The following is a 27,274-nucleotide window of genomic DNA, read 5'->3' on the forward strand; positions in this document are numbered from 1 at the left end:
TTTGCAAGTTCCCCACTCATCTCGATGAAAAGAAGAATCATTCTGAGAACATCGCGCCTGAAGACAGAAAAACAAAAACAGAAGTATAATCTCAAACAAGAGGTTTGGCATGTTGCCGTGAAGTATATGCAATTGCATGGCATGCCACTTGGTGTGGGAACATGAAAGCTCATTATTAGCCAAATGCAAACAAGAGACACTTTCCCTCATGCTGGCCCATTTCACTATAAATGCCAACAATCTCCTGAATTTAGAGCACAATTCAACACACCCATCTTCCCATTTCAGATAATAGTACAATACCTTCTCATTCTGCACTCACAAACTTTGGCTTTCACTACCTCCATTTGCTGCTTTCTGCTTCTATTCATTAAGGGAAAAATGCTAGAAAGAGAAGCAGGTTTTGAGAGCTCCAAAATCTGCACTGAACCAAAACATCAAGCAACTGAGCTCAGAGTTCCAGTAATATACTACCTTTCCCGAAATGGCCAGCTTGAACATCCACATCTCATGGAGGTTCCAATCTCTTCTCCACGAGGAGTTCTATGTGTCAAAGGTAAATGCTACAGTACTGTAATGGAAAATAGAGATGCTAGCTACTGAATTTGAGTTATGCCCAGATAAAATTCACTGTTTCTCTTGTATGTTCACCCTGTCTTTCTGATCAGATGTGATAGATAGATTGAGTTTTCTCCGGGGACAAGGCATGACCAACATGTATTCTTGGTCTACAAAAAGGTATCTTTATTCTTTCTCTTCAGACCCAATTGCTTCACGTGTGTGTTATGATTAGATAGTTCTATTCTAAACCATAGTAGAACATAGAACATGGTATAAAGACATTATGCTAACGAGATCTTTCATTGTAGGAGTTACAAAAACGGGTTTGTGTGGCAAGATTTGTCTGAGAATGATTTGATTTACCCAAGTAGTGGTCATGAGTATGTTCTCAAAGGGACACAGATGATAGAAGCTTCTCTGAGCTTTCGATCCTGTGAGACAATATCGACATCAAGCTCCAAGAGTTCGACAGAAGCAAACAACTCTAGCATGGATGCAGATTCCCCTGCAACCATAAAGGGGAGAAGCCAATCATTGAACTCGTGTGATTACAAGTTTTATAAGGCAAAAACGTGCGAGGAGTTTGCAGGGAAAGGCACCAATGCATCAACTCAGACTGAGGAGAAGCGTAGGGAAAGGATAAAACGGGAGAAAGTTGAAGAGTGTGAAGGAAATGAAGGGTCTTCATCACGGTTTTCTAGTTCTAGTTTTGGTGCGTTGGAAGGGTCTTTGGAGGGTTACGGATCAGCAGATATCAGAAACCAGAGGGTTGAGAATGAACGTCCAAGTGGGAGGATCAAGGCTTCAGAAGTTCTCATGCAGTTCATCAGGTGTGGATGATGTCAAAGGTTCATGAATATTGTAGCTTGTAGTTACAAAAGAGGAACTATTGATCACTCTCTATGATATGATTATGCAGCTTTTATTCAGTTAGAAATGGAACAATAACTTGAGAGTTACATCTATCCCTTGTGTTGTCCTTTTAATCAAATTAGACATGTGATGAGATGAATTATTGCTCCTTGTATCTTTGTTGGCACCAAGTATTACTCCATGACCATTTGTCTAGAACAAAATTTGTTGGATTTGGTTGAAGCCAATACCCCGATGGAAAAATACTTAATCCAAGTCTTTTTGGTCTATCTGCTTTGGCTTTATTACTGTTGAAGGTAGTAAAGGAAGGGTTGGGTTGTGTAACTAAAACATCATTAGAAAGAAAACTTGTGAACTTGCAGTGAGATGTGGGTTTACAGCCCCACATTGAGAAGAATGAGTTGAGTTTACTTTAAAAAATAATTCTAAATTGTTTTAACTCCTTATGGTTTTGAATATCAGACACGTCACTAATATTATGACTAAAAAATTAGAATTAGATACTGTCATACGATAAGGCGTTCAGTGACATGCATGTTCAAAACGTGGCAAATCTATGAAATAAATATTGCTAAAAATATTAAATGGGACACTATTTTGCATAGATACGTCACGTATAATTTCAATTTTATTTCCTTTGAAAAGAGTAAAATCTGAAAATTTTAATAAGTGTATTCATTATTAATTTAAATTAAATAAGATCATTAAATATTGTAATTGAAATTAATGGTTTATTTACTTTTAATAAATCACTTAAAAATTAATATAAAGCCCGTCTAGCTCAGTTGGTAGAGCGCAAGGCTCTTAACCTTGTGGTCGTGGGTTCGAGCCCCACGGTGGGCGTTTTTTTTTATATTTATTTCTCAACTTCTATTCTGCGCAATGTGGGACTAATACTCATTCTTTAACAAAGTATTCAATTTGGCTCACAAAGGAAAAAAAAAACTAAATGAATTAATTGTTTTTTTCTGCTACATGAATTATCTATAAAAGGGTTGGTGTTGTAGCATATATGATTTTTTATATCAAGTGGATTAAAAGCAAATACTGTGTTTTCAATATCTTCCTCTCATCTCTTTCTTGTTGTGTCCCTATTTTGAAAGTTCCACTCAAATCTCTTTTCTTTTAAAACCAATTCTCTTACCATTAAAAGGTATCACAGTTTAGTTCAATGGATTTACCACATTCAAATCACAATTTTGTTTGTTTTTAAAAAAAGTACAATCTATGGCAAAATATATATTATTTAAAAAAATTCAAATTACAATCTGTTTATAATAATTTATTGATATTTTAAAAAAATCAATTTCTTATTAATATAAAAGGAAAATGATATTTATCCTTATACTTTAAATACTATATATAATAAGTGAGTTTATTCAGTGTTTCATTAAAAAGCGTGATGATCTTAAATGAATTTGTACAGGTATGTAAACTCTAAAGACAGTGACGAATATGTGAAAACAGAAATGGTCCAACAATTGTAGTAAATGAAAATGATATTTTGGAATGAATAATGGAGAGAAAATGGCAATTGGTAGAACAACCAGAGAAAGAAATTGAAGAGGAAATTTTTAGTGTAGTGATTGTGACAATAAAAAAAAATTTAGGAGAAATGTTGACATATTTTATTTTCAGTTCTTATATTTAAAAATTACCACTAGCTAAAGTGATTTAAAAAGTAAAAAAAAAATTAAAAAAAATAATTGAAAGACCACAGACGAGGAAGTTTTGAATTGTTCATGACATGTCGATTTATGAGAGCGGTCTCATCTCATTGAACTATTTTAATTTCTTTTTATAGTTTTTTTTTTTTTTTTTTTTTTTTTTTTTTACATTCTCTGATTCCCTTCACTCCACCTATATATACATATATAGATATTACACTCACGTATTCTGCTTCCTTTTTTTTTTTCTTTCATCCTTCATCCATATGCTTTACTACTTCATTCATTCATTCATTCAACTTTTCTTACTGGGAAATTTGCACACACACAAACACTTTGATTCTTGTTTGGAGGGGTTGAAATCTGTGTGGTGATTAATGGGTTTTGTTCCCCTTTTCTGATTTTGGTGTTATTTTGTGTTGTGAACAAACACTGAATGGGTTCCATCAGAGGAATCAAGAAAAGGAAGAAGGCTGATAACAAAGATGGCCAAGATGCCTCTGCCACCCCATTCGATTGGTGGCATCATTTCTCCCTCAGAATTTCAGGTACACTGCAATATCCTTTCTTCTGATTGGACATGTGTGTGTGATATTCTTTTACTTGCTTGTTGTTGTATATCAAAAAGGGTAGTTATTATTATTATGATTATCTAATGTAGGGCAAAAAGTTATGTGCTTTTTGGTAATGGGTAGGATTATAATGATTCAAGATTTGTTCTTCAAGCTTAATTCGTTAATATCTTTGTTTGCTTGACTTTCGTATTCATGTTGCTCTTATGGGACATACATCTTTGCTGAATTGCTTGATAAAGAAAGTGACCCCATGCCTTTGACCAAAATGTGTTTCTGACTAGGAATTTATTTCTTACTTAGGAACTTTAGTAGACTTCGGTTGTTATAATTTTGTTGAATCCTGATTGGTTATTGTATATCTGTTTGGCTAGTTGTTATTCTGTACCTTAACCTTCCAAATTGTGAAACTTCTACCACATAATTAGACCATTGGTGGGATTTTGTAGGTAAACACTGTGATTATTTTTGTTATCTTTACTTGCTGCAGTTTTCAGTTACATAACAATCTGGGTATGTTATGCATTGTTTTCACGTGAATTGTGCAGCTTCTTTATCTTGTTATGCATTGATGTCAGTCAACACTCATTTTGACTTTCAACCCGTTTCAAAAGATCTTTCTTCCTTTAATTTAGCTTTTCGTCTCTTAGCAATGTCTGCTTTTCGTCTCTTAGCAATGTCAGTCACATAATTTGCAATCTCATCTTTATACTAACTAATAATCAGATGCATGCACGGTGAGATTACTCAAGCCTGTTGTTAACATGGTACTTTCCAACTAATAAAACTATTTATGAAATATATTTTTTTCATGTGCCTTATTAAATTGATTGAAGATGACAAAGGTATATAGATTCTGTGGAACTTCTTTTGTTAAATGTGAGATGAACTCTGAATAAATATTAGACTGGTGTGGATGGTATAGTAAAAGATTCAATTTTATGTGTTCAAAACCTTATAATCTGATTGACAGCAGAAGAGATTTTGAAAGAAAATAAAATCTGAAAAGCAGAGGCATGAACCCTTTTTAAGTTTTTTTGAGTTGAACCCCCTTCAGTCAATTCCTTACTATACTGATTTTCTTAATCAAAATTCTGTCACATATAGCCATTAGGTTGTTCATAGTTTGTGACATTTGTGTTTTGTGACTTGAGTAGATTTCCTTGTATCAGAAAAGAAGGATTTTTCTGACAGCTTTCAGAGAAACTGACCTCAAACCATCCCAGTTACATAGAATTTGCACATATATTTCTAATTTGATTGTCCCTGTTATATAAAGAAGATTGTTTCTGCCATTGCTTCTCCTGGCATGTGGGCTAACTTCCTTTCATGTTATTTAACATGCTAAACTTACTCGTAATATATTATTGTGAAATTCAACACCCATCTTCATGATATGCTCATGCTTTATTTACCAATTTTAGGACCTTTGGCCCAATCTAAAAACATAGAGAAATTTGAGTCAGTTTTCAAGATCTCAAGGAAGACCTTCAACTATATATGTTTTCTTGTGGGAGAAGACCTGCTGGCCAGAGCCTCAAATTTTGTTGATTTAAATGGCAAACGTTTGTCTCTAAATGACCAAGTGGCTATAGCTCTTAGAAGGCTCAGCTCTGGTGAGTCATTGTCAACCATTGGCGACTCATTTCGGATGAATCAGTCCACTGTTTCCCAAGTAACATGGAAGTTTGTGGAAGCCATGGAAGAAAGAGGACTCCACCATCTTAGCTGGTCTTCAACTGAAACGGAAATGGAAGAGATAAAGTCTAAGTTTGAGAAGATAAGGGGTCTTTATAATTGTTGTGGTGCCATTGACAGCACACACATAATGATGACTCTGCCCTCTGTGGATGCTTTGAATAGTGTGTGGCTTGATCGTGACAAGAATTGCAGCATGGTCTTGCAAGCCATTGTGGATCCGGATCTGAGATTCCGTGACATAGTTACTGGATGGCCAGGAAGTATGAGTGATGAGCAAGTGCTTAGAAGTTCTTCTTTTTTCAAACTTGGGGAAGAAGGGCAAAGATTGAATGGTGGTAAGAAAGCACTTCCAGAGGGAACACTGGTAAGGGAATACATTATAGGGGACACAGGCTTCCCCCTTTTGCCATGGCTTCTCACACCTTACCAAGGTAAAGGACTCTCAAATGTTCAAGTTGAGTTTAACAAAAGGGTTGTTGAAACTCAAATGTTGGCCAAGAAAGCATTGGCTAGGCTGAAGGAGATGTGGAGGATAATCCAAGGTGTGATGTGGAAACCAGACAAGCACAAGTTACCAAGAATTATTCTTGTCTGCTGCATACTGCATAATATAGTTATTGACATGGAGGATGAAGTATTGGAAGCTATGCCCTCTTGCCACCAGCATGATTCCAGATATCAAGACCAAACTTGTGAATTTGTGGACAACACTGCCAACACTGTGAGAGAGAAGCTATCTCTCTACTTATCTGGGAAGCTGGATACTTGAAAGATCATTTCTTAGGATTGTTACAATTGAATTGGAATTATATAAAGATAGATTTATATTACCATCTTCATGTTATTGGTTGACAAGACAACTGACTTAGACACAAATAATTTTTAGCTGCCTCTGCTCTGCATCAGTATCTGCTAAAGGAGGAATATACTAATTCTAATTCTGGTTGAATGAGCTATTTTTCTTGGTAGTTCATTACCTCTTTTGAAAACAAGAAGGAGTTAACTATGGCTTTGGTTGCTCCTTTCTTCATTTTTTTGGTCTTAGAGACATCAATCTTCTACAACTTTGGTGAGTTGACTACAACTCTAATGACACAAATTATGCAAGTTTTCTACTTGCAACTTGTGAATTAAATGAAAAACTTAATAATTATTTCTCTTTATTAAATGTGATAGGCAATACCCCGTTTGGATAGTGTTATAAAAAAAAAATTATTAAATAAAAATTAATTTTAATAATCAAAATAATTAGTTATTATTAGACTATTTTATAAACTGAAAAAACTATTAATATTTAAAGTAGTTTCTATTATTAATAAAAAAATAATATTTAATCATTAGTTACTAAAATTTTAACTATTAACTACTTTAGATTTTAAATTAGTCTCTATTAATCTTAGAAATTAATTTAAAATCTAAAATATTAGTAGTTAAAATCTTAATAACTAGTTTATATACCAATTTAAAAATATTTTATAATTTTTAATTAATAATAAAAATCACTTTATATATCAATAATTTTTTAGTTTTTAAAATAATATCTAATTTAGTTAATATAGTAACTAATTGTTTTCATCTTTAAATTTAATTACTATTTAATTATTTTGTTGTAATAATATATAATAATTTTTTATTAAATGAAAGTGTAATGCAAACTAATAAAACAATAGCTCTAAAATAATAACAAAATAATATGGTGTGGTTTGATTTTCAAATTTATGCGCATGAAATAAAGTTTTAGGAAATAATACTTTTTAAAATAAATTTCAAAGCATAGAAGGATTATATATCTTGAGTTCATTCCAAAAAATAAATAATACCAAACTTATAGAAATTAATATTTTAATATTTAGAATTTACAGTATTATATCATAATGGGTCTATTTCTCTTTTTTTTTTTTATAAAAGTCAATAATGTGACCTTATTAAAATTTGTGTACATCGGAAGAGATAAACACAGACTTTATCATATGATATGTCTGGTTGAATAAACTTTAAATTCTCTTAGAAAAATAAAATAACCATTCTTTTGATAGTTTAAAATCAAGTTATATGTAAATTTAAAAAGTCAGCATTTAATTTTTATTTTATTACAAAAATGTTGGTAAAGAAGATTATGAAATTGAGAGAAGGTATTTTCAAAAGGTAACTAAGTGAAAGAAATGCACACAAGGTTAAGAATAATTTAATACATTTATAATGTTTTAAATAATTTTAAAAATAAGTATTAAATAGAATAATTATTTAGTTATTTTGGTATAAGAGCATAGCAGCAACTAGTATTTGGTCTTTCTTCTTTCATTCCAACAAATTTCTTCTAGTATTCCATCATTTTGGAAAAATATTGTTTTATCTCTTTTAAAAATAATTTTGAATTATTCTTTCTGAAACATTTTCAGAACATACTTTTTAAAACACATTTTATAAATTTTAAATTTATTATTCTAAAAGTCAAAAAAAAATTATGTTCCGAATAATATAGGGGTGCAGGAAAAAAATATAGGGGGTGCAGGAAGAAATACTCCTAGCATTTTAGACTCTTTCTTCCTACACCTCCATACCTTCTTGTACCACCCCATACTAAATGTGAAAATACTACTTTATCTTTTTTTTTCCACCCTCTTAGATTTGGAATAATAAGTCAATGGATTATGTAATCTGGAAGTCAATTTCATATTTAGAAAAGACTTCCTGATTATGTAATTCGGAAGCTAATAATACATCTGAAAAAAAAGCTTCCGGATTACATAATCCGATATCTAATCTTATGTATAGAAAAGACTTTTGGATTATGTAATCTGGAAGCTAATCACAAAAAGACTTCCGGATCATGTAATCTATAATATTGAGAAGGGTATTTTTGGAATATGAAAAACTTATGGGGGTGGCACACGAAGATATGGAGGTGCAGGAAGAAGCAGTCTTGTCTCTGAAATATTTGGGCCTTACGAAAGAAGGAAAGTGTATAATTGGGCTATCTGGGTGGCCTGTTATTGTTCAAAGAGAAGAGTTAAAAAAAAAAAAAGGTGGCGCTGTGATTGCGCATTAGGGAAGAAGAAATCGAAGCGCAGAGAGAAGGCATTGAAATTGATTTGGAAGAAGAATGGAATTGAAAAATGTGGTGAAGGAGAAGAAATTTTGGATGGCATCTTTCATCATTGCTTGGGCTGCAGCACTTCAGGTAAGCTATTTTCCTCTCTTCTCTTCTCTTCAATTCTTCAATTCTTCATCAATTCTCTTCTGTTGCATTGCGTTTTCACTTTCAGGGTCACATCTTCTGGTTGCAGCGCCAAAACTCCTTCAAACAAAAATTCGGTAACCCCCAAGATCATCCTCAAAACCCTAACTAACTCACTGCTCCACTCTCCTACACTATTCTCTTTCTATGCTTTTCTTTATTCTGTTAAATAATCTTCATCTTCTTCTGCTGTTTATCAATTATCAATTATGTCTATGTGTTGAATGTTTAGATTCCCTGTTTCAACCGTGAAACTGCTCGATAGCACATCTTAGAACTGAAATTCCCAATTATTGGCTTCAGTGTTTATATTATGATTAATATGTGTTGATATATTCAAACTAGTTGTTTTTTGTGCATCCTTATTTATAGATTATGCCTTATCAATCCCGTCCGGGATTTCCAATGAAAACTCTCATCCATGTCACCAATTTCTTCTCCAATGTTACTTCCAAATGCTTCTCCCTATGACCTAGACTCGTTCTCACGTTATGGTGCTGAGAATGGGACATGTTCTCGTGGGAGAATTTTAGTGAGAGCTTGTAGGGTAATCCTGTTAGTTCAGGGGCCTCACGTGTATTCTCCCCAGTCCCATCTTGTTCTGAACCTGAAGAAGTGACTCCTCAGCTCCTTAAGATTTTCATATGTAGATAATTATGTTTTTATTTTAATCGGCAAAAAAAAAAATTAATAGAAAAGGAGAAAAAGGGTTACACCAACCCTTATACATTTTAAGGACTCATTACATACTCTCAAAACACCCTAAGAAATGAAGAAAAACCTGCCAATACATACCGACCACTCTATCCTCACAAAATCTACGTTTTACTATCATATTAATGCAAGTATTCGAACATTGAACTCAGCATTTGGACCAGGACAAAGATTTCACTGCATCAACTTTTGCTTGGTTAAACTAAATCCCATTCCTGTGCTGATTAAGCGAGAGAGGGGGTTATGATACTCCTTTAAAGGTGTGATTTTATTGATGCGGTAGGATTACAACTATGTATAGCTGAGTAAAAGCAAGTAAAAAGAAATTCAAAATTAAAATTACGAAGCTGTCAATAGTATGTGACAGAGTGCAGAAACATCTGTTTACAGAGATATGTTGTTATCATGAGTTTGTTTCATAACGTTTGTCTCGCGTTGTTTCACCATTCCTTATCAGCTTTGCTAAGAGATGTGGAATGCATATGATTGTTGCTCCATTGTTCTGGCATGTCAGGAAAGGGTGGGGTGCACCCTTTGACATGTTTTTTTTCTCTCCTTTGACATGGCAACAACAATCGTGGTGGGTTGCCATGTTCTACAACTATTAGAGTGAGTCTAACAACATGAAGTGGTGAGACCAAAAATAACTAGTAGTCATGATTTCTGTTACTTCCCTTGGTTAAGTAGGTCTGTTGGTAGGACGAATCGTAGTCCTCCTAGTGCTGCTAAAGTCTATTAAGCATAGGTGCGTATATGTCGTTCATGGTGGTCTGGGGATCCCATGGTAGGATGGATCACAAACAACCCTCCAAGTGTGTTCTATCAATCCTAAGTAAGAAGATAATGTCCAAGAATTGATATCCAAACTTAGCAAATTACACATTAGGTTTTCTTTCTTCTACCTTTTAACAAAGAAAGGTATAAGCTCTGTTGTTGAAACGACCAGAGTTGGGTTTTATCTTTTAGGACTAGCTAGTCTAAAAATTTCATGTGTTAGGGTTTATCTGATTATATATGGTTAAAAATATTGAAGTGATATGAAAATCTAAAGGAAATAAAAGGCCTCTTCTTCTTGTACCCATGTTTTTTTCGCATCTCCATATATTTCAGGAAAAAAGTTTTTTTTGGTAGAGTTTAAGGAACGGTATTTAGCTCTCCTAATTTTACTTATTCTTTTTGAGGAAAAATATTTAACTAACATCCTAAAATCTAATTTTGTTAAACTCTAAAATTAAAATGTATTATTAATAAATTTATTTAATTAAATAAAATTTGATGTTTTTGAGTAAACCAGTAGACAAGAAAGTGGTGACAGTTGCACATTTCCAAGTTTAACCAGAGAGACCTATAGTATCTTATCTTGGCACTTAACAACCTAATGTTCAACTTACTAATACAATTAGTAACTGATCCTAATAAAATGATTAACTTGTTCAATCTCAGAAATTTTTAGAAATCTAACAAACGTGTTCCACTTCTTATATCTTTAACACAGGTTCAAGCTTTCGCTGCATTGCTCAAAGCACAGCAGCTACAACCACACCCAATTGCTTTTAGAATTTGTTGAAAATAATATTTAAGAGAGTATATTACGATTTTAGAAGAATTGAAGTAAATAAAAATTGTGTTTAAAAAATACCTTTTAAAGGATTTGGATGGTCGAAAAGTTCATTTGTTTAAATTTTGATCCAACTGATTTGAAGATGTTAAACACAACTATATTTATTAGAAACTCTATTTTAAAGGAAAATAAGAAAAAAAAGTTAATTTTGTTTCATGTAAATATAATTATATTTTGTGTGCTTCTTACCTAGAATTATATTTTGTCAAAAAAATTAGTTTTCATTTTTCTTAAAATCAATTTTACACTTTATAAAAGGTGGTCAGACTAATTTTAAACTAATATAAAATTTCGTATGGTCCATTTGAAAGAGTTTTTAACTTAATCATAATTTTTAAAGAAATTCTATTTAGTTTATATTCATTAAACAATAGTATATTAGTTGGTAAAAACTATTTCTGTATAACTTGGTTTATCTTCAAAACTAATTGAGTTTTGTTGTAATTATTAACGCAAAATGAAGTTACTTTTCAGCAAGTACACCTTTTGCATTTATGTTGCATAAATTTACACATCAAAGATATTAAAGAAGCAGATGAGTCAATTTCTTGGAGCAGTGTATAAAATTGATGGAATGAAAATACTAATTTTGTAAAATTAAGAACTATTAACTAAAAAAATCTAACTTTTGTGGTTGACTGTTTTGGTCAAACTAGACAAGTCAATTTGTGACTTTTTGTGTTTTTTTTTCTTCTTTCCAGCCTGTTGGTCTGTTACCAACCAAAAAGCAATAGCTTCTGAAAAAAAGGTGAAGTTTGACCTTTCTTAAATTAAATTTGAGTATCGTTAAAAAAAAATTCTGATTTCACAACTTATTACATTATTATTTTAATATATTATTAAAATCGGTTGTAAATTGAGAGAGTTTTATTTTATATGGTGTTAAGAATATTTTTTATTAATTTCTTTTGGCTACTTTGTATATGTATAATCAAAGAGTTGCATGTATAATTTTTTTTAAAGAAATGGTAGACAATATTTACTTATATTTAACAAAGTCTCGATATGTTTGTTAAATAAAACAACCAAAACAATACATTTTAGATAAATAGGACATTTTATAAAAATAATTTAATATTGAAGACTTTATAAGTGGTTAAAAGTGGCATTATTATACTTAAACTGGTTGTATTCAATTTGAAGACTTTGTTGCCAGATCATAAGATCTTTATAGTGATTAACTTGTGTTGATCACAGGTAAGAGATTAACTTGTAATATTTTTGACCAAGAAAGATCCAAAAAACAATAATGAAAATTAAGACCAATCTACAACTGGATCAAACTACCATTTTTCTCTTGTACACATCTGGTCTCATACTAGTATTTGTAGAAACCTTTACATGGTGAGTGAGAAAGCTGTTCAAGTCATTTTATATTTTGGTTATGCTTCTTTGTCAAACATGAGCCATGTCATGCTGAAAACCAGCCTTTCTAGAACAAAGCTGAATCTGAATATCATCTTAAAAAGCTGTAAACAAAGTTCATGTACTAATCAACCTTGATTAAACAATTAACAACACACGTACTGTGGCAAAGTAAGACTTTTTTGTTTTTCAATTGAACTAGCTAAATGACAAAATCAGCTAAAACAAAGTCTAAAATAAACACACAATACTATTAAAGAAAGGTCTTAATTATCAAATGTGGAATTGTTCAGATGTTATTTAATAAATGTAATATTTATATAGCATGATTTTTAATTTCAAGAAGAAAAAAGTACACATCACTTAAAAATATAGTTTCTAAGTTTCCTGCTAAATCCATGGAGAGATTTTTTGAAACAGAAGCATGAGATTCGTGATAATATATCAAAATAGACATTGTTTCAAACATATATTTTGAATGAATTTTCTTGATAATTAACTTTAATGAAACCACCCAAGAAAGACTTTACTTTGGTCGAGGAACTATATAATAGAAATATATTTTTTGTACGAAACCTCCCAAAGTTTCTATGGGAACATGACTAAGCAAAATGAAGGAAATTGCTACTGAGAAACTTAGACAAAAACTAAAATTATTATGACTGCAAACTGAAGTCTCTGTATGTACATCACATAGTTGGAATGTCTTGTTAACCAAGGAAAATTCTGCCACACTATGACTTGGCAATGCCAACTTGCTTATATGTCTTGTTTCCATGTTTAAGATTCATAATTACATTTTCTAGATGCATCTAATAACTTGGTGCACGTACCTATCCTAAGTTGTAGGAAATTAGTATATCATTCATGTGATTTACCATGAAATCAGGTCAAAAGTTACAATATGTCAAGTTTTACATATAATATTGTTTTTTATCAATTGAAATTGTCGTAATTTATCTGGTAGTTTATGTGATTTTTTTGAAATGTATCTTCAATACTAATAGTCTCCTTCCACACAAGATGAGGATATGTATCTCTAAAAGATGTTTCGACGTTCAAGACAGTTTTCTCTTAGATAGTTGAAAGTGATAAGTTATTAAAACATCATCTTTGTCAATCGGTGGTCGCCGATGTTGGTTTTTTTTTTTCGTTTTTTTTTTCTCTCGGGTAGGATTTTCTCACTTTAAGGTTGTTCTGCTCCAACCATAAAGAAGAGTTTCGCTTGTGGATTTTATAGGAAGTCTACTTCTGGACACTGTATATGGGTTGGGATACCCCTGAAGTATCTCCTTTAATTTTATTTATTCATTGCGGATAAAAAAAAATCATCTTTGTCAACTTATTTATAGAGTTATATTAGACCTATGTACGAATGAACCTGAATTAGTATAGATGAAGTGATTAATTTCATATTAATCAGACACTAAATATTTTAATTATACGAATATTGTTTTAAATTAATCAGACACCAAATATTTTAATTATACGAATATTGTTTTAAATTAATGGTTATATCGAGTTTCCAAAATTTATACGTTATTTCATATATAAAAATAAAGTTTCATTTGACCTATTTTTTCCTCTAACCTAAAAAAATGCATAATAAATTTTTGTTTGTAAGATTAATTTGAACTAATAAGTAAAACAAATATTGAACCTGTAGAATTTTTTTTATGCTATATTTTGTCCATCATCTCCTCTCCCTTCCCTGTTAATTCTCCATCTCTCTTTGTTATAGTTTTATGTTGTTTTTTATAATCATTTGGATAATATTTTGGATTTATTTCAAATTGTTAAAGAAATATTATTGTTTATAACAAATTGAAGTAATCTTCCGTGCTTACTTATCTCACACTATCCATACAACTTTGGTAACTTGTCGTGCAATTTGTGGATTAGCAATGACTCAGAAGAAGGACCAAACTAAAATAAATCTCAAGAAACTTCTTAGAAGAAGGATATTTCACGTTAAAGAAAGCTTTTTGGATAGGCTTATTAAAAAATATAATTATATATTAAAAAATAATTTAAACTTAACTTAAAGTGTATAAAAATAACTTATAAAATAAAATTTACACCTACTTATATATTATAATATATAAAATATTTTTATTTCAAGCGAATCTATCATCTCCAACCATCTATAACTTTAAAATTTAAATCAAATTAATTTTTTGAAAACTCACTTTTCAAATGTCTTGTATATTATATTATACCTCTATTTTACAACAAATTCTTTTTTTTCTGATAAAAAAAATAACATAAACTCTTTCAAAGAGCCAGATCTTTTGATACTAATTATTAGTTTTTGTAATAATTAATCCTAAGAAACTCTAAAAGAGCCTAGCAATTGATGTTTTCAATTGTAAATGAAAGCATATGTTGATATATATGCCACCTATAAAATGCACTCTCTATTCCTTCTAACACTAAAAAAAATCATTAAATAAAAAATAATTTTAAAATAAAAAAAATAATTAATTATTATACAGCTAAATTTGATATTATTTTAAATACTCAAAAAATTATTGATATATAGATGAATTTTTATTAATAATAAACATTTGTAAATTAGTATCTAATTAATTATTAATTATATTAGATATTAATAACTGATTTAAATATTAATAATGTTTTTACTTTTTAAAATATTTAATTAATATAATAACTAATTATTTTGTTTTAAAAATTTATTTTTTAATAACTTTCTAATAATAAGAAGTGATATGTTAAATTTAGCATAAAACCCTAGCCTTACTCCAGCTACTAGTAGCCACTAACATTACAATAGTTAAAATTGTTGAACAGGAAGTTTGAAAAAAGAGTGAGTTTGTAGGTTCGCAGGTTGTTGCAGGATAAGGTTTTAATGGAGCCAACTGCACGCCACTGCTGTTTGGAAAATTGTTTCCTTCTAGATTGCATGACGTCCATGGAAATTGGATAATACAAAATCAATTGCACAATAATATTCCAACCTATTGTTTTTCATATTTTATCAAAAGAAATTTCGTGATTGTAATAAAATTCTGTTCTGCATTAAGCGACAGAATCAGTAAAAGTTATAGAACTCAATTACTGACAAGCAAGTATACTTGCATGAAATTCAATGTTCATTACCATTTTTTTATAAAGTTTTCGTCTTGTAACTTGACATCTTAGCCAAGCTGACACTTCAAGTAACAACAATCATCTGTCATCATATGGAAAAAAAAATATTATTAAAAAAAAGAAAAAAGAAAGAAAATACAAAAATATGGGAGACTAGACCAAAACTCATATGTTAACACAAACTATATATAGGTAGATTATACCTATTCATAAAGAATTCTAAGAACAGACTAGCTGGGAGTCTATTATACCAATGAGATGATTCTCTATGAATAAATCCTAAATTAGCCAACTTATCAGCACACGGATTCCCTTCACGAAAAATATGAGTTACCCTAAACTCTATACCATCTTGCCAATTAGCATTATTAGGGCAAATGCTTTTTTAATAGTTATATATAAAGGAAAGTTTGGTCAATTAAAGATTTGATATTTCGTAACATCTAAATTTTTTTATGCTCGTTTTACTTATTCTTATTGATGTGTTGATTATCTTATTGATATGTTTTCGATTAAGTGAGATTTTGTAAGGTTTTTTTTATTGGTTGGATTGTTTGTCTGTAAGGTTTAAGTTGTTTGGAAGAAGTTTCGTTGAATATTGACGTGTTATGTTATGTATAAGAATTTAACCACTTTAAATGATTTATATATTTTTTTTACTTGTAATAAAAAAATATAAAAAAAAAGTTATTTAGAATAATTAGGAGCAGTGAGAGAGATCGCTTTCTATTCCCTGTTAAGAAACCCGTTTTGTGTTTGTTTTGCTTTGAGAACGTGCATCATGCATGTCTGTAACCTTTGACTTGATTAATATACAAAGATAAATCAAAGTTTTGTTTCGTGTTTTAAATTTTAAATTTGCAGTGAGTGCTTGGTTGTATGAAAACTGTTTCCACCATGAATCACGTTCTGAGATAAATTAAATGAAAGGAATTGAATTTATTATCACACCAATCTCATAATCTTATTTAATGACAACACCTAAAATGACCTAAAAATTAAACAAACTGAGTTGTATACGAAATATGCTTAGATACTGATAAATGAAATGTTACTTTAAAAGTTAGGATTCAAGAAAAGATAGGGTTGAAATCTTTCAAGTATTTTAGGGTTTTTTTTAGGTTTTGGAATAACAAGAATTAACCTGTGTTGTTAAGTCCTTAACAAGGAACCATTATTGATTTAACAAAGAGAGACAAATAACCAAAATCCATATCAAGCCTAAAATTAGCACTTGCAAGACAATTAATTAGCTTAACCTAAACTATGATAAATTTCGAAATGAACATCTCTTAGCATTATAAGAAAATCATTAAATAGAAATCAATTTTAAAGATCAAAACTAATTAAGAAAATCATTAAATAGAAATCAATTTTAAAGATCAAAACTAATTAGTCATTGTATTAATTAAATTATATACTATTTTAGAAATTAAAAAATTATTGATATTTAAAGTAATTTTTATTGTTAATAAAATTTATGAACTAGTTTTTAAATTAATATCTAATTAGATATTGATATTTTAGCTACCAATTTTAAAATATAAAGTAGGTAGTAAGTAATTAGATATCAATTTAAAAACTAATTACTTTTATCTCTAAAATTGATTTCTATTTAATGATTCTTTTATTCTGAACGCGGATATATAGTTTTTTTTTTCTCACAAACACGAATTTGTTATATATGTATGTACCAAGAACTGAACAAATATAATTTACATACAGCAAAATGAAAAAGGGAGCAAAAAGTAGTGTTGTACAGTGCAAAAATCTATTCAATTGAAGCAGTGAAGCAAAGGAGTTGGTGTTCTGATCTTCAAAATCTCCAAATCATTCTCTGATGGCGTCAGATTCAAATCAGGAAACAGAACTCTCTTCTTCTCACCCTTCTGAGGTGAACCATTATGAACTCTTCTACCACTCACCAAAGAACTGTGCATGCTTCCATTTGTTGATGATGATGTTCTATGGCGTCTCATATGTCCTCCCAAAGCTTGCCCTATGGCAAACTCCAAACCACAGATGGAACACTCATGTGTCTTAGGCTTTGGTGGTGAACCATGAAGAACTTGGTTATGGTCACTCTCTCCCATCATCAACCTAGGTTTCTTGTGACTTGCACGGTGCCCTCCCAAGGCCTGAAACGATGGGAACTGTCTCTTACATGTCTTGCACTCGAACACACGGTTGTTGGAGGAGTACTTCAAGTAGTTTCTGTTCTCAAACTCACCTCCTGCAGAGAGCAGCATCAAGTAGTTGGCCATGGTGACACTTTCAACTTCTCTTTCTCTCTTCATCATCACTCTGCTACAACTATATATCAGTTGTATTCAAATATAATGGTTTGAAGGGGTGTGAGAAGATGGATATGGTGAATGAAGAAGCAAAGGGTTCAAATGAAAGGAAAAGAAAGGTGTGGAATGTGATATGAGACTTTCTAAGAGTATGGTATGTGTGTGATATTTATAAGGGTAGGTTTTGTTTGCTAGATTTAGACTTTTAGACACTTGTTCTCATAGTTCAAGTATTATTAAATAATAACTAAATTTAGAGATAAAAATAATTAGTTAATATATTAATTTGGAGATAAAAAGATATGCATATTAATTTATATGAGTAATATTGTGTGAGGTTGTAGTATGTGAGAGACTATAGGTGTGACTTTGAATTGAATAAGTGTTACGTAAGCAAGTACGATTGATGGAGCATTTAAAAAGCAAACGATTGGAAGAGTTGAATTAGGGTTTTTCCTTTGACTTGTTGGATTGGTTTATGTTAACTCATGTTAACTCAACTAATTCAACCTACCAAAATCATTTTTAATATTTAAAATTCTTTGACTCAAAAAGTTTGAAATGATAGTAAGTAGTTTAAAAAAAGGGGTTCTAGATGGCAGCCACTATAAGATAGAATTGAAGTGCACACTCTTTTACTATTTGTGTTCTAGACTCTCTCTGACCAACGAATAAGAATATTACTCTAACGTGCAGCATCTCTCTTCCTCACCAATGTTCATACACTCATTGATTCAAGATTACAAATAAAATACTAATCATGTCTCCATTATATCACCATTTGCTCTCAAAAAATTATTGATTTATTTAGCTTGGCAATATCAATGCCTTATACATATGAGGCTCGGAACAAATAATTTAAAAGACGTCTCCATGTCATGCATATCAAAAATGGATATTTGTATTTTGTACGATATACATATAATATAATGATTAAATGTTCAATTTAAAAAATATTTATTGAATTCTAACCATTTTAACATAGTTCCAATACATTTAAAATATATATATATATATATATATTAATTTTTTAAAAATTTTAATTTATTATATAAATTTTTATTATGATTATGAAAATAAGAAACAAATCTTGAAAAACATCTTTTTTTAACAAAATGAAATATACTTGTACACATAAATCTTTATTGTCAAATTATATAATTTATAATTATATAATATATAAACGAGTGTAAATGTTGTGCTACATAGATACTACTATATACATACATATGGTATGTTGTTTGTGCTTGTACAACATCACTTTAGTGAGAATTGAATAAGAAATTATTAGCTGATTATATTGAATATGATGGTCAATGTCAAATAAGTGGGACAAGTCAACATAATACAATTCTTGCTAATTGATGTGATAATCTCCCGGTAGATGTTCTCTCTAATGTTTATGTACACTGCTTATGTGCCCTTAGTTTTTCAAGGGATGCTGCCAAAGTCAAATTCCTTAGGGATATGTGAAATGCAATTGCAGCAGGTCTTCGTGATTAGAGGTAAGAGATAGAGACAAATCAGGACAATAACAAAGTCATACCCTTTAATTGCAGGGCATTGATGTGAATGTTGTAGGAGAGGAAACACATACCTATAAAAAAAAGGATTGGAGCACCAATTTTGATTTATAATACTTTTGGTTGATAAAAAAAGGAATATTTTTCTCTAGTATTTGTTCCCTGAGGAAGTGCATCTACATCCTTGTCTTATATACAAAGCCATCAGCTTATGTCGTCACATCATTTGTCATTAGATAACCTTATCTCAAAATTTATATACATATGTAGTTAAATTTAATTAAATCTTAACAAGTACTAGTGTAAATTTGGTGCATCATTATAAAGTCTGAAGTTAGAAGAGTTTGAATGATATATCATACCAAATTGATAATTAAATTTAAAGTATAATTAAAGCATTTGATTTAATCGGGTTAATTAAAAATTTAATGATTCAGAGCTGACTTCATAAACAAATTTAATGTTTTTATGAAGTTCTGCAATTTTTTTATTTACAAATGTGTTATTAAAAAATTCAGATATTAGTTATTCTTTTATAACTATGTTTTGAATTGGAAGTAAATATTATATTCTTTTTATACTTTAAGTTTTGTAAAATATTAATATTTTTACTAATATAAATTAAAATTAACAATAAATTTAAAACATGGGCAATGTCACGAAAACAACTTTTAATCACCTTAAATAATAACAAATAACAACACCTATTATTTACTAAGAATAGTACATATTCAGAAATTATTGTATATATTGATATTAATGATAAGAATTAATAAATTATTCTTAGCAAGTAATACTAACTGATTAAATATTCAATCTTTACTTAATGAACAATACTAGACGAACAAAATAAAATACAAGATAACAAGTTAATATTTTGGGATTTATTAGGAGGGTGTGCCATGCCTATGTTTTAGTGCAACACAAGGGCGACACCTGAAGATCTCAGTAGCAAGCTACTGTTATAGGCCTTCCCCATAAAATATTAATTTAATATCGTGTGAACCATTGGTTCACATATCAGATATTAAACTGATAAGAACAGATACTACACTTGATCTTAGCCAAAAGGCCGAGAAAGGTATGCTATGTAAAGAAACTGAAGGTGGATTATATACTACAACATCAAATGATGGTTATCTATTGTAACTATGTGGGACTCAAGAGTGACTATGTATGATAGTTATCTGATGATGTACGGAATTGCGTTTCTTTTAAATATGTTTTAAACTATAACTATATATATTATATTATTTTAAACTGTAATTGTTGTCAAACATTATTTATTATGATATTTTTAAAATTAAGAATAAATTTATTAGCAATAGTAATATATATACATATACATATATATAGATATATTCAAGAAGGCTGATTAACTACCAACACAGTTTTTAAGTACTTCAAGTAATAACTTCAAGAAGGCTAATTAACTACCCAAACAATTTTTAAGTGTCTCAACTAATAACAAAACCTACTAATTAAAACTAGTTTTCTGAACTATTATTGATATTTCAAAAACACAAATAATTGTACAAAGGATTTAGAATGAATCTTTATTCTTGGATAGATAAGTACACAAATATAAATGGTTGAATAGTTTTTGAAAAATAATTCCAGCAAAATAACACTTTTTTATACAGTGATCTTACTATTTAGATATTAAATTAAAAATTAGCTGACACATCATCTTTGTTAAATCAACTATAAACCACACAAAATCAATCTTTAAAACTCAATTGAAGACAAAGAAAATCATAAGAGATGTTTTGATTCTAAAGTTTATAAAATCCTAAGAACCTATTATGAAATTAAAAAAATAATACCTCTTACATGTTTAAAAAATAATGAATATTCTAATAAAATATTTTACTTGCATTGGTAGGGTGTGCCAAGCCCATGTTTTAGTGCAACACAAGGGCGACACATGAAGATCTCAATAGCAAGCTATTGGTGTAGATCTTCCCCTTTAAAAAATTAATTTAATATCGTGTGGACCATTGGTCCACATATCAGATATTAAACTGATAAGAACAGATACTACACTTGATCTTAGCCAAAAGGCCGAGAAAGGTATGCTTTGAATCGAAACTGAAGGTAGATTATATAGTACAACATCAACTGATTTCTATCTATTATAATCTGTGTGGGACTAAGTAATTAACTCATTAACACATGCTTCTGTAGAACGAGAACTACATCAACTAAGCATTTCTGAGTGGCTGAGACAGGATATATTCCCAGATCCCTGTATCTAAGATTGTTATCTGATGATGCATTGAATTTTGTGATTGAAGAATGTGGTGCAAAAGAGACCACACCCACTTATACCCATCTGTATTCAAGCTAAAATGCACATAACAAATTCTTCATTCTCCCTGTAATTGGCTTGGACAACTTATCTCACATTTTGTGTAATTTGGTTGGAGCAAATGCCATCAAAACACATTTTTTGCTAAGATAGAGAAAATCGTCAAAGGCTTCTATTCCTGTCAAAATTAGGACATTTCACTTTTTGTCTTTACATCCAAATCAAATGATTATATGTGCATCAGGTAAAATACAAGACCCTGATGCATAAACAAGAGTAGGAAACCTATGAAAGACTATTGCAAAGGACCAATAAAATAGGGGCAACAACACAGCCATATACTCTGCTGAAACCATTGGCTGAACCATTGATACATGGTGAAATCTAAATCATAGACACGCCATTAAATGGATAGTGGCTTAAAACTGGTGTAAGACTAAAAGATGTCTCTTGCCCCTCACCTCAAATAAGTAGTTTGCCTAATTGTAGCAGTTGCATGTTGCTCATGAAGAAAATTATGTGCATAACATATCATATAACAGTTTGAATCGATTTTAGATAAACGTTCTTGAAAGAACCTGAAACTGCAACACAATTGAACTTGTAAAATGTATCTCCCGAACACCATTTTGACTGGCCACCAAACAACAAAAAGCACTTCAAATTATATGGTATAAAAGGTGAATAACAAAATTGACCAGGTTCTTCAGTTGTGGCACAAAAAACCTTTATTATTACCTAAAGACCAATACCAAATATTAATAATTTCCCCAGCTACCCTCCAATTATTGCCTTCATCACTCTGCAGAAACCATGCATCTGCTGTGTCTCAGTAAGGGAAACTGATTGGTTCTTGTTGAATGGCTTTCTGAACTAGCTCGGCCTGCTCCTTAAGGTGAACCTTGAGGAAACCAGTAGCTGTTGCTGCAGAAGGAGCACGACCAACATATTTAACATCTTCATAACCTCCCCTACCTAGAACCTTCATAGAAGTTATAAGCCGGGGTAAAATATATGTGTATCCACCCATGTTCATTGGCTCTTCTTGACACCAGACAACCTCGGCATCTAGCAGAAACACAATAAAGTATAGTGTAAAATAACTAATACAGAAGACTATATGTGTTATTAAAACTCTACCATTTCAAATGTAATAATGCTTAAAGAGAATGTTTTGCTGATTAGTTCACACTTGGTTCATCTTTCACACATCAAGAAATATCAAATACAATTCAATAATGGTCTGTTAATATGATTTCTTTGGCTTTTAACCACATTTATATGACATCTAGAAACTACACTAGCTGAGAAGTCACAAACAAGAAAAATTCCCACACTAACAACAGTAGTAGACACTCAACCTTGAATGTGACAAAAATTAAAAAAATAGAATCCTTTTCAATAGGCCATTTTGAAAAGACATACTTGGATATCGTTTAAGCTCTCGTTGGACAAGATCATAAGGGAAAGGACAAAGCTGTTCCACCCTACATATTGCAACATCCTTTGCATCTTCCTTTGTTCGTTGTTCATCAAGTTCATAGTAAACCTGCAAGGAATATAAGACATTGATAGTTATAAAAGCATATTAGAAAACAATGATAAGTCATAGATGTAAAACATATATAGTGATTGAAGCACTGGATACAGTTAACATAGAATTCACCAGCTGTCAACATAAAATCCAAACACATTTGAACAGTAGTTCCAATCAGGATCACACACCTTTCCAGAGCAAAGTACTAAACGTCTGATACCCCCTTCAACATCTGAGTGATTATTTTGGTCTTTTATGAGGCGCTTAAATCTGGTTCCCTGTTTGTCAAAACCAGGGTGTCCTTGAACATCATCAAACTCAGATAAATTTGATCTGCAAACCTTACTACGAAGCAGGTTCTTAGGGGACATTACTATAAGAGGTTTACGGAATTCTCTATGTATCTGGAAGAAAACACAACGCAACAGTGAGAAAATCAAGTACCAAGATTCAAGTGACAAAACTAACATCAATTGGATCATGGTACCAACTACTAACCTGCCGCCTTAAAACATGGAAAAAATTTGCAGGAGTTGTAACATTCACAATCTGCCAATTACACTCCTGAATTTGTTTCCGAAGAGTAGGATCCATCTCAGGAATAGTATAAGGATGGTCATCAGCCATCTGCCAATAAATTAATGAAAACGTTTGAATTCTATTAAGAGTAAAAACACATCAGATAAAAACTTCAAAAGCAAGCAACAAGAGACAATTATTATTTGTTTTAAGATAAAATGTGAGATCCTAACTACCAATCTAAATTAAACAAAAAGCTCTTTTTGATGTCCTTCCCCTTCAATGAACCTCAAAGAACACACATTCATAAAAGAGCACCTGAAGAAAGCGTTCCAGTCTTCCACTTGAATGCTCAGGTCCCTGCCCATCATAACCATGAGGAAGTAACACAACAAGTCCAGTCTGACGGAGCCACTTAGACTCACCAGAACTCAAGAAATTGTCAAATATAACTTGAGCTCCATTAGCAAAATCGCCAAATTGAGCCTCCCAGATCACCAGCGAATTAGGATTCTCCATTGAGTAACCCAATTCAAATCCAAGAACACCAAACTCAGAAAGTGAGCTGCATATTGCATGAAAGATTAATTAGTTAACAGATTCATAGAAAACTATCTATCTTTTGTTAAACATGCAGTTCACACTTTATTAAAGCTTAAGACAGAAAAGAAACACAAATAGAAAAACAATCATGTAAAACCTGGTTTATTTTCTTTTGAATCAAGATGTAATATGCGTGTGTTAAAAGCATATTACCTGTTACTAACAGTAAACATCTCTTCATTTTGATTCATTATCACATGGTCAAGGGGGCAATATCTCTCTCCAGTTGTCTGATCATGAACTACAGCATGGCGATGACTAAATGTTCCCCTTTCAACGTCTTGACCACTTAACCGAACATGGTTTCCTTCAACAATCAATGTTGCAAAAGCTAGAGCCTCTGCAAAGCCCCAATCAATATCTTCCCCTGTTTCAACCATTTGGGAACGCTGTTCATAAATTCTCTTCACTGCTTTATGAGGAGTAAAATTTTCAGGTAACAGTGTGATTGCTTTCCCTACATTTTTCAAGATCTCTGGCTTCACACTGCACATGATAGACCATAGCTTTCAGCTTCTATGCTACAACAGAGAAGATTCAAGCATCATTAATATTAATTTACCATACCCAGTGTTCCGGATGCGTGAAATTTGTTCGGGTGACTTGAAACCAGACCAATATGCTGAAAGCCAATCTCTTCTTTTCGGAACATAATCTTTGCTAGCCAAAAATTCATCATTTAGAATTGATGTGACCTTTCTATGTATCTTATCAACATCTTCTCGTGTGAGCTCCCCAGATTCCAAAAGTTTTTTTTGGTAGATCTCAAAAGCTGATGGATGGTTTCGGATGACCTGATATATCCAACAAAGTTGAAAAAACTGATGAACTAGTCAAAAGGAAACATGCACAAAGAGAAGAGCTAACCTTATACATTTTAGGCTGTGTGAAAGATGGTTCATCAATCTCGTTGTGGCCAAATCTACGGTAACACACCAAGTCAACAACCACATCCGAATGGAAAGTTTGACGCCATTCAGCTGCAAGTTCACAGACATGAACAACAGCTTCCACATCATCACCATTCACATGAAAGATGGGGGCATTTAAGGATTTGGCTACATCAGTGCAGTATTGTGAAGATCTTCCTGACTTGGGATCGGTGGTGAATGCAACTTGGTTGTTGAACACAATATGTATAGTCCCCCCAGTAGTGTAATTTGGAAGAGCACTAAGATGAAGTGTTTCATACACCACACCTTGTCCAGCAAAACTACCATCTCCATGAATCAAAACTCCCATGTTCTTCATTCTGTTCTTATCATTTGAGTAATACTGCTTTGCTCGAGTTTTTCCAACAACAAGTGGGTTCACTGCTTCCAAGTGACTAGGATTTGCCACCAAAGACAAATGTATCCTCTTCCCACCCCTTGTTGGTCGATCATAAGATGTTCCCAAGTGATATTTAACATCACCAGTTCCTGTGTAGAGTCCAACTTCATCTGCAGGTTGACCACCACTAAACTCACAGAAAATCTGGCGAAGTGGCTTCCTAACTACATTCCCCAAAACATTCAATCTTCCCCTATGTGCCATTCCCATAACAATACTCTCAACCCCAAGATCAGAAGCCCGATCAAACATTTCTTTCATACCAGGAACAATACTCTCTCCCCCTTCAAGTCCAAACCTCTTTGCAGATGTCCACTTGGTGGCCAAGAAATTTTCAAAAAGTGTACTCCAAGCAAGCCTATCAAAAATAACCTCACGACGCTCCCGATTATACTGTGTAGGTGTAAGGGTCTCAATCCTATCCCTGAGCCAATTACATTTCTCACGATCTGGTATGTGCATGTACTCATACCCAATGCTTCCACAGTAGGCTTGCTCAAGCCGTGTCAGAATGGACCTAAGAGTCTGCACAGGACGATTCTCAGACAAAAACCCAGACATCTTCCACACCCCTAAGAAGAATTCCCTGTCAAGATCAGCCTCAGTGAATCCATAAAAGGCAAGGTCTAACTCATCAGGGACTTTTCGTTCTTCCAGACCCAAAGGATCAAGCTTGGCTTTCATGTGGCCATTAACCTGGTATGCTCTCACCAGCAACAGCAATTGCATACTCTCCTGGATTGTTTGTCCAGAAATTCCAGGGGAGGTGGAAGCCTGACCCACAAAGTTCCTGAAGAAATTGTCCCAGGACTCATCAACACTGTTTGGATCAGCTTCCCAAGCCCTTTGAAGCTCCTCCAAATAGACACTACTTGTCCCATCCAAGAAGTTGTCTGTCAACTTAGAAAGGGGTACCGGGCGAGGCACACTAGCTGTTTGCTCTTTGAATTTGAAAACTGTGGTGTGGAAGTTTCTAATTCTACTTGTTGATGGAAGGATTGTGGTGGTCCTTTTCACACAATACCGTGCTCCACCTCCATAGAGATTTCTCCTAACTGCATCATGTTTTGCTATGCTGGAAGCAACTCTAAGCCATGCCATAACTCTCCCACCTCCACACTCTGCACAAGCAATCAAGAACTCTATTCACCAATAACAGTATCTCCTTAAACACTGCCTTAAGTCTTCATCACCCTTTCCTATGAATTACCAAACTAACCAAAAAAGGCACTAGTTCAACAGGAGATTGACAAGAAAGAGCAAATGATCTAAATCAGATATTCCACAAGTGTGGCAGCAAAGCAATCACTCACTCACAATGAAGATTGTTCTGAAATTTCTGTCCTGAGACTGAAGAATGCATCTTCCTAGAAAAATGTAATAATGACTGATAGTATAAAACCAAAATCACTACTGAGAAATTAAAACACGCATAGAATGAAGTGCATGAGCTATGGAAAGAGAAATACAGATGGCAGCACAATTACAGGGAGAGAAAAAGAGAGATTGAGATGAACAGTGTACATTGTTTTGTGGTGGTAACGAATGGAGTTTTGAAGTTTCAAATCAATGGCAAATTCAAAGTTTGTTTCCAGAACATGCTGATGCTCATGCTGTGCATCCATTCTTCTATATCTTCTTTCTTACTTTCTCATTTATTGGATCCTAAGTCCCACCAATATTACTTTATAATATATAATACTTTTTTTTAGAGTATTTTCTCTCACTTTCT

The 27,274-nt window shown here is 31.9% G+C and overlaps 5 protein-coding genes and 3 non-coding genes across 12 annotated transcripts; 4 read left to right on the top strand and 4 right to left on the bottom strand.

Annotated features, from left to right (window-relative positions):
• Positions 1 to 233: 233 nt before the first annotated feature.
• Positions 234 to 1,689, top strand: LOC137829524 (protein SOSEKI 5-like). Its single transcript, XM_068636341.1, has 3 exons — positions 234 to 556; positions 669 to 738; positions 870 to 1,689. The coding sequence occupies exons 1-3, from the start codon at positions 382 to 384 to the stop codon at positions 1,399 to 1,401; spliced, it is 777 nt and encodes a 258-aa protein (XP_068492442.1). The 5' UTR covers positions 234 to 381; the 3' UTR covers positions 1,402 to 1,689.
• A 515-nt stretch (positions 1,690 to 2,204) lies between these two features.
• Positions 2,205 to 2,277, top strand: TRNAK-CUU (transfer RNA lysine (anticodon CUU)). The gene has a single exon. It is a non-coding gene; the product is annotated as a tRNA-Lys (tRNA).
• A 949-nt stretch (positions 2,278 to 3,226) lies between these two features.
• LOC137828614 (protein ALP1-like) lies at positions 3,227 to 6,323 on the top strand. The gene is made up of 2 exons (XM_068635260.1): positions 3,227 to 3,649; positions 5,098 to 6,323. The coding sequence occupies exons 1-2, from the start codon at positions 3,538 to 3,540 to the stop codon at positions 6,141 to 6,143; spliced, it is 1,158 nt and encodes a 385-aa protein (XP_068491361.1). The 5' UTR covers positions 3,227 to 3,537; the 3' UTR covers positions 6,144 to 6,323.
• Positions 6,324 to 8,373: 2,050 nt separating this feature from the next.
• On the top strand, positions 8,374 to 8,956 carry LOC137828714 (uncharacterized). The gene is made up of 2 exons (XM_068635395.1): positions 8,374 to 8,555; positions 8,641 to 8,956. Exons 1-2 carry the CDS (start codon positions 8,478 to 8,480, stop codon positions 8,722 to 8,724), a joined length of 162 nt encoding a protein of 53 aa, XP_068491496.1. The 5' UTR covers positions 8,374 to 8,477; the 3' UTR covers positions 8,725 to 8,956.
• Positions 8,957 to 17,172: 8,216 nt separating this feature from the next.
• Positions 17,173 to 17,875, bottom strand: LOC137828967 (zinc finger protein ZAT11-like). The gene has a single exon (XM_068635754.1). The coding sequence runs from the start codon at positions 17,721 to 17,723 to the stop codon at positions 17,199 to 17,201; it is 525 nt and encodes a 174-aa protein (XP_068491855.1). The 5' UTR covers positions 17,724 to 17,875; the 3' UTR covers positions 17,173 to 17,198.
• A 2,255-nt stretch (positions 17,876 to 20,130) lies between these two features.
• LOC137830788 (U2 spliceosomal RNA) lies at positions 20,131 to 20,325 on the bottom strand. Its single transcript, XR_011084266.1, has one exon. It is a non-coding gene; the product is annotated as a U2 spliceosomal RNA (small nuclear RNA).
• Positions 20,326 to 21,118: 793 nt separating this feature from the next.
• Positions 21,119 to 27,209, bottom strand: LOC137828338 (uncharacterized). 5 transcript variants are annotated; one of them, XM_068634860.1, is made up of 10 exons: positions 27,067 to 27,209; positions 26,860 to 26,909; positions 25,078 to 26,756; positions 24,778 to 25,004; positions 24,364 to 24,696; positions 23,926 to 24,172; positions 23,587 to 23,715; positions 23,277 to 23,492; positions 22,977 to 23,100; positions 21,119 to 22,619 (listed from the first exon to the last, which is right to left on the bottom strand). In XM_068634860.1, the coding sequence occupies exons 3-10, from the start codon at positions 26,641 to 26,643 to the stop codon at positions 22,381 to 22,383; spliced, it is 3,081 nt and encodes a 1,026-aa protein (XP_068490961.1). In that variant the 5' UTR covers positions 26,644 to 26,756; positions 26,860 to 26,909; positions 27,067 to 27,209; the 3' UTR covers positions 21,119 to 22,380. The 5 variants fall into 5 exon arrangements, 4 of the variants coding, with proteins under 4 accessions (XP_068490961.1, XP_068490962.1, XP_068490963.1 ...); XR_011083860.1 differs by having other exon boundaries at positions 21,119 to 21,729; positions 22,013 to 22,619; positions 25,078 to 27,189; XM_068634861.1 differs by lacking the exon at positions 26,860 to 26,909 and having other exon boundaries at positions 27,067 to 27,197.
• Positions 21,122 to 21,317, bottom strand: LOC137830766 (U2 spliceosomal RNA). Its single transcript, XR_011084257.1, has one exon. It is a non-coding gene; the product is annotated as a U2 spliceosomal RNA (small nuclear RNA).
• Positions 27,210 to 27,274: the final 65 nt, after the last annotated feature.

The sequence above is a fragment of the Phaseolus vulgaris genome, chromosome 7 (genome assembly GCF_000499845.2).
Source record: "Phaseolus vulgaris cultivar G19833 chromosome 7, P. vulgaris v2.0, whole genome shotgun sequence".
In the NCBI taxonomy this organism is placed as follows: Eukaryota; Viridiplantae; Streptophyta; class Magnoliopsida; order Fabales; family Fabaceae; genus Phaseolus; species Phaseolus vulgaris.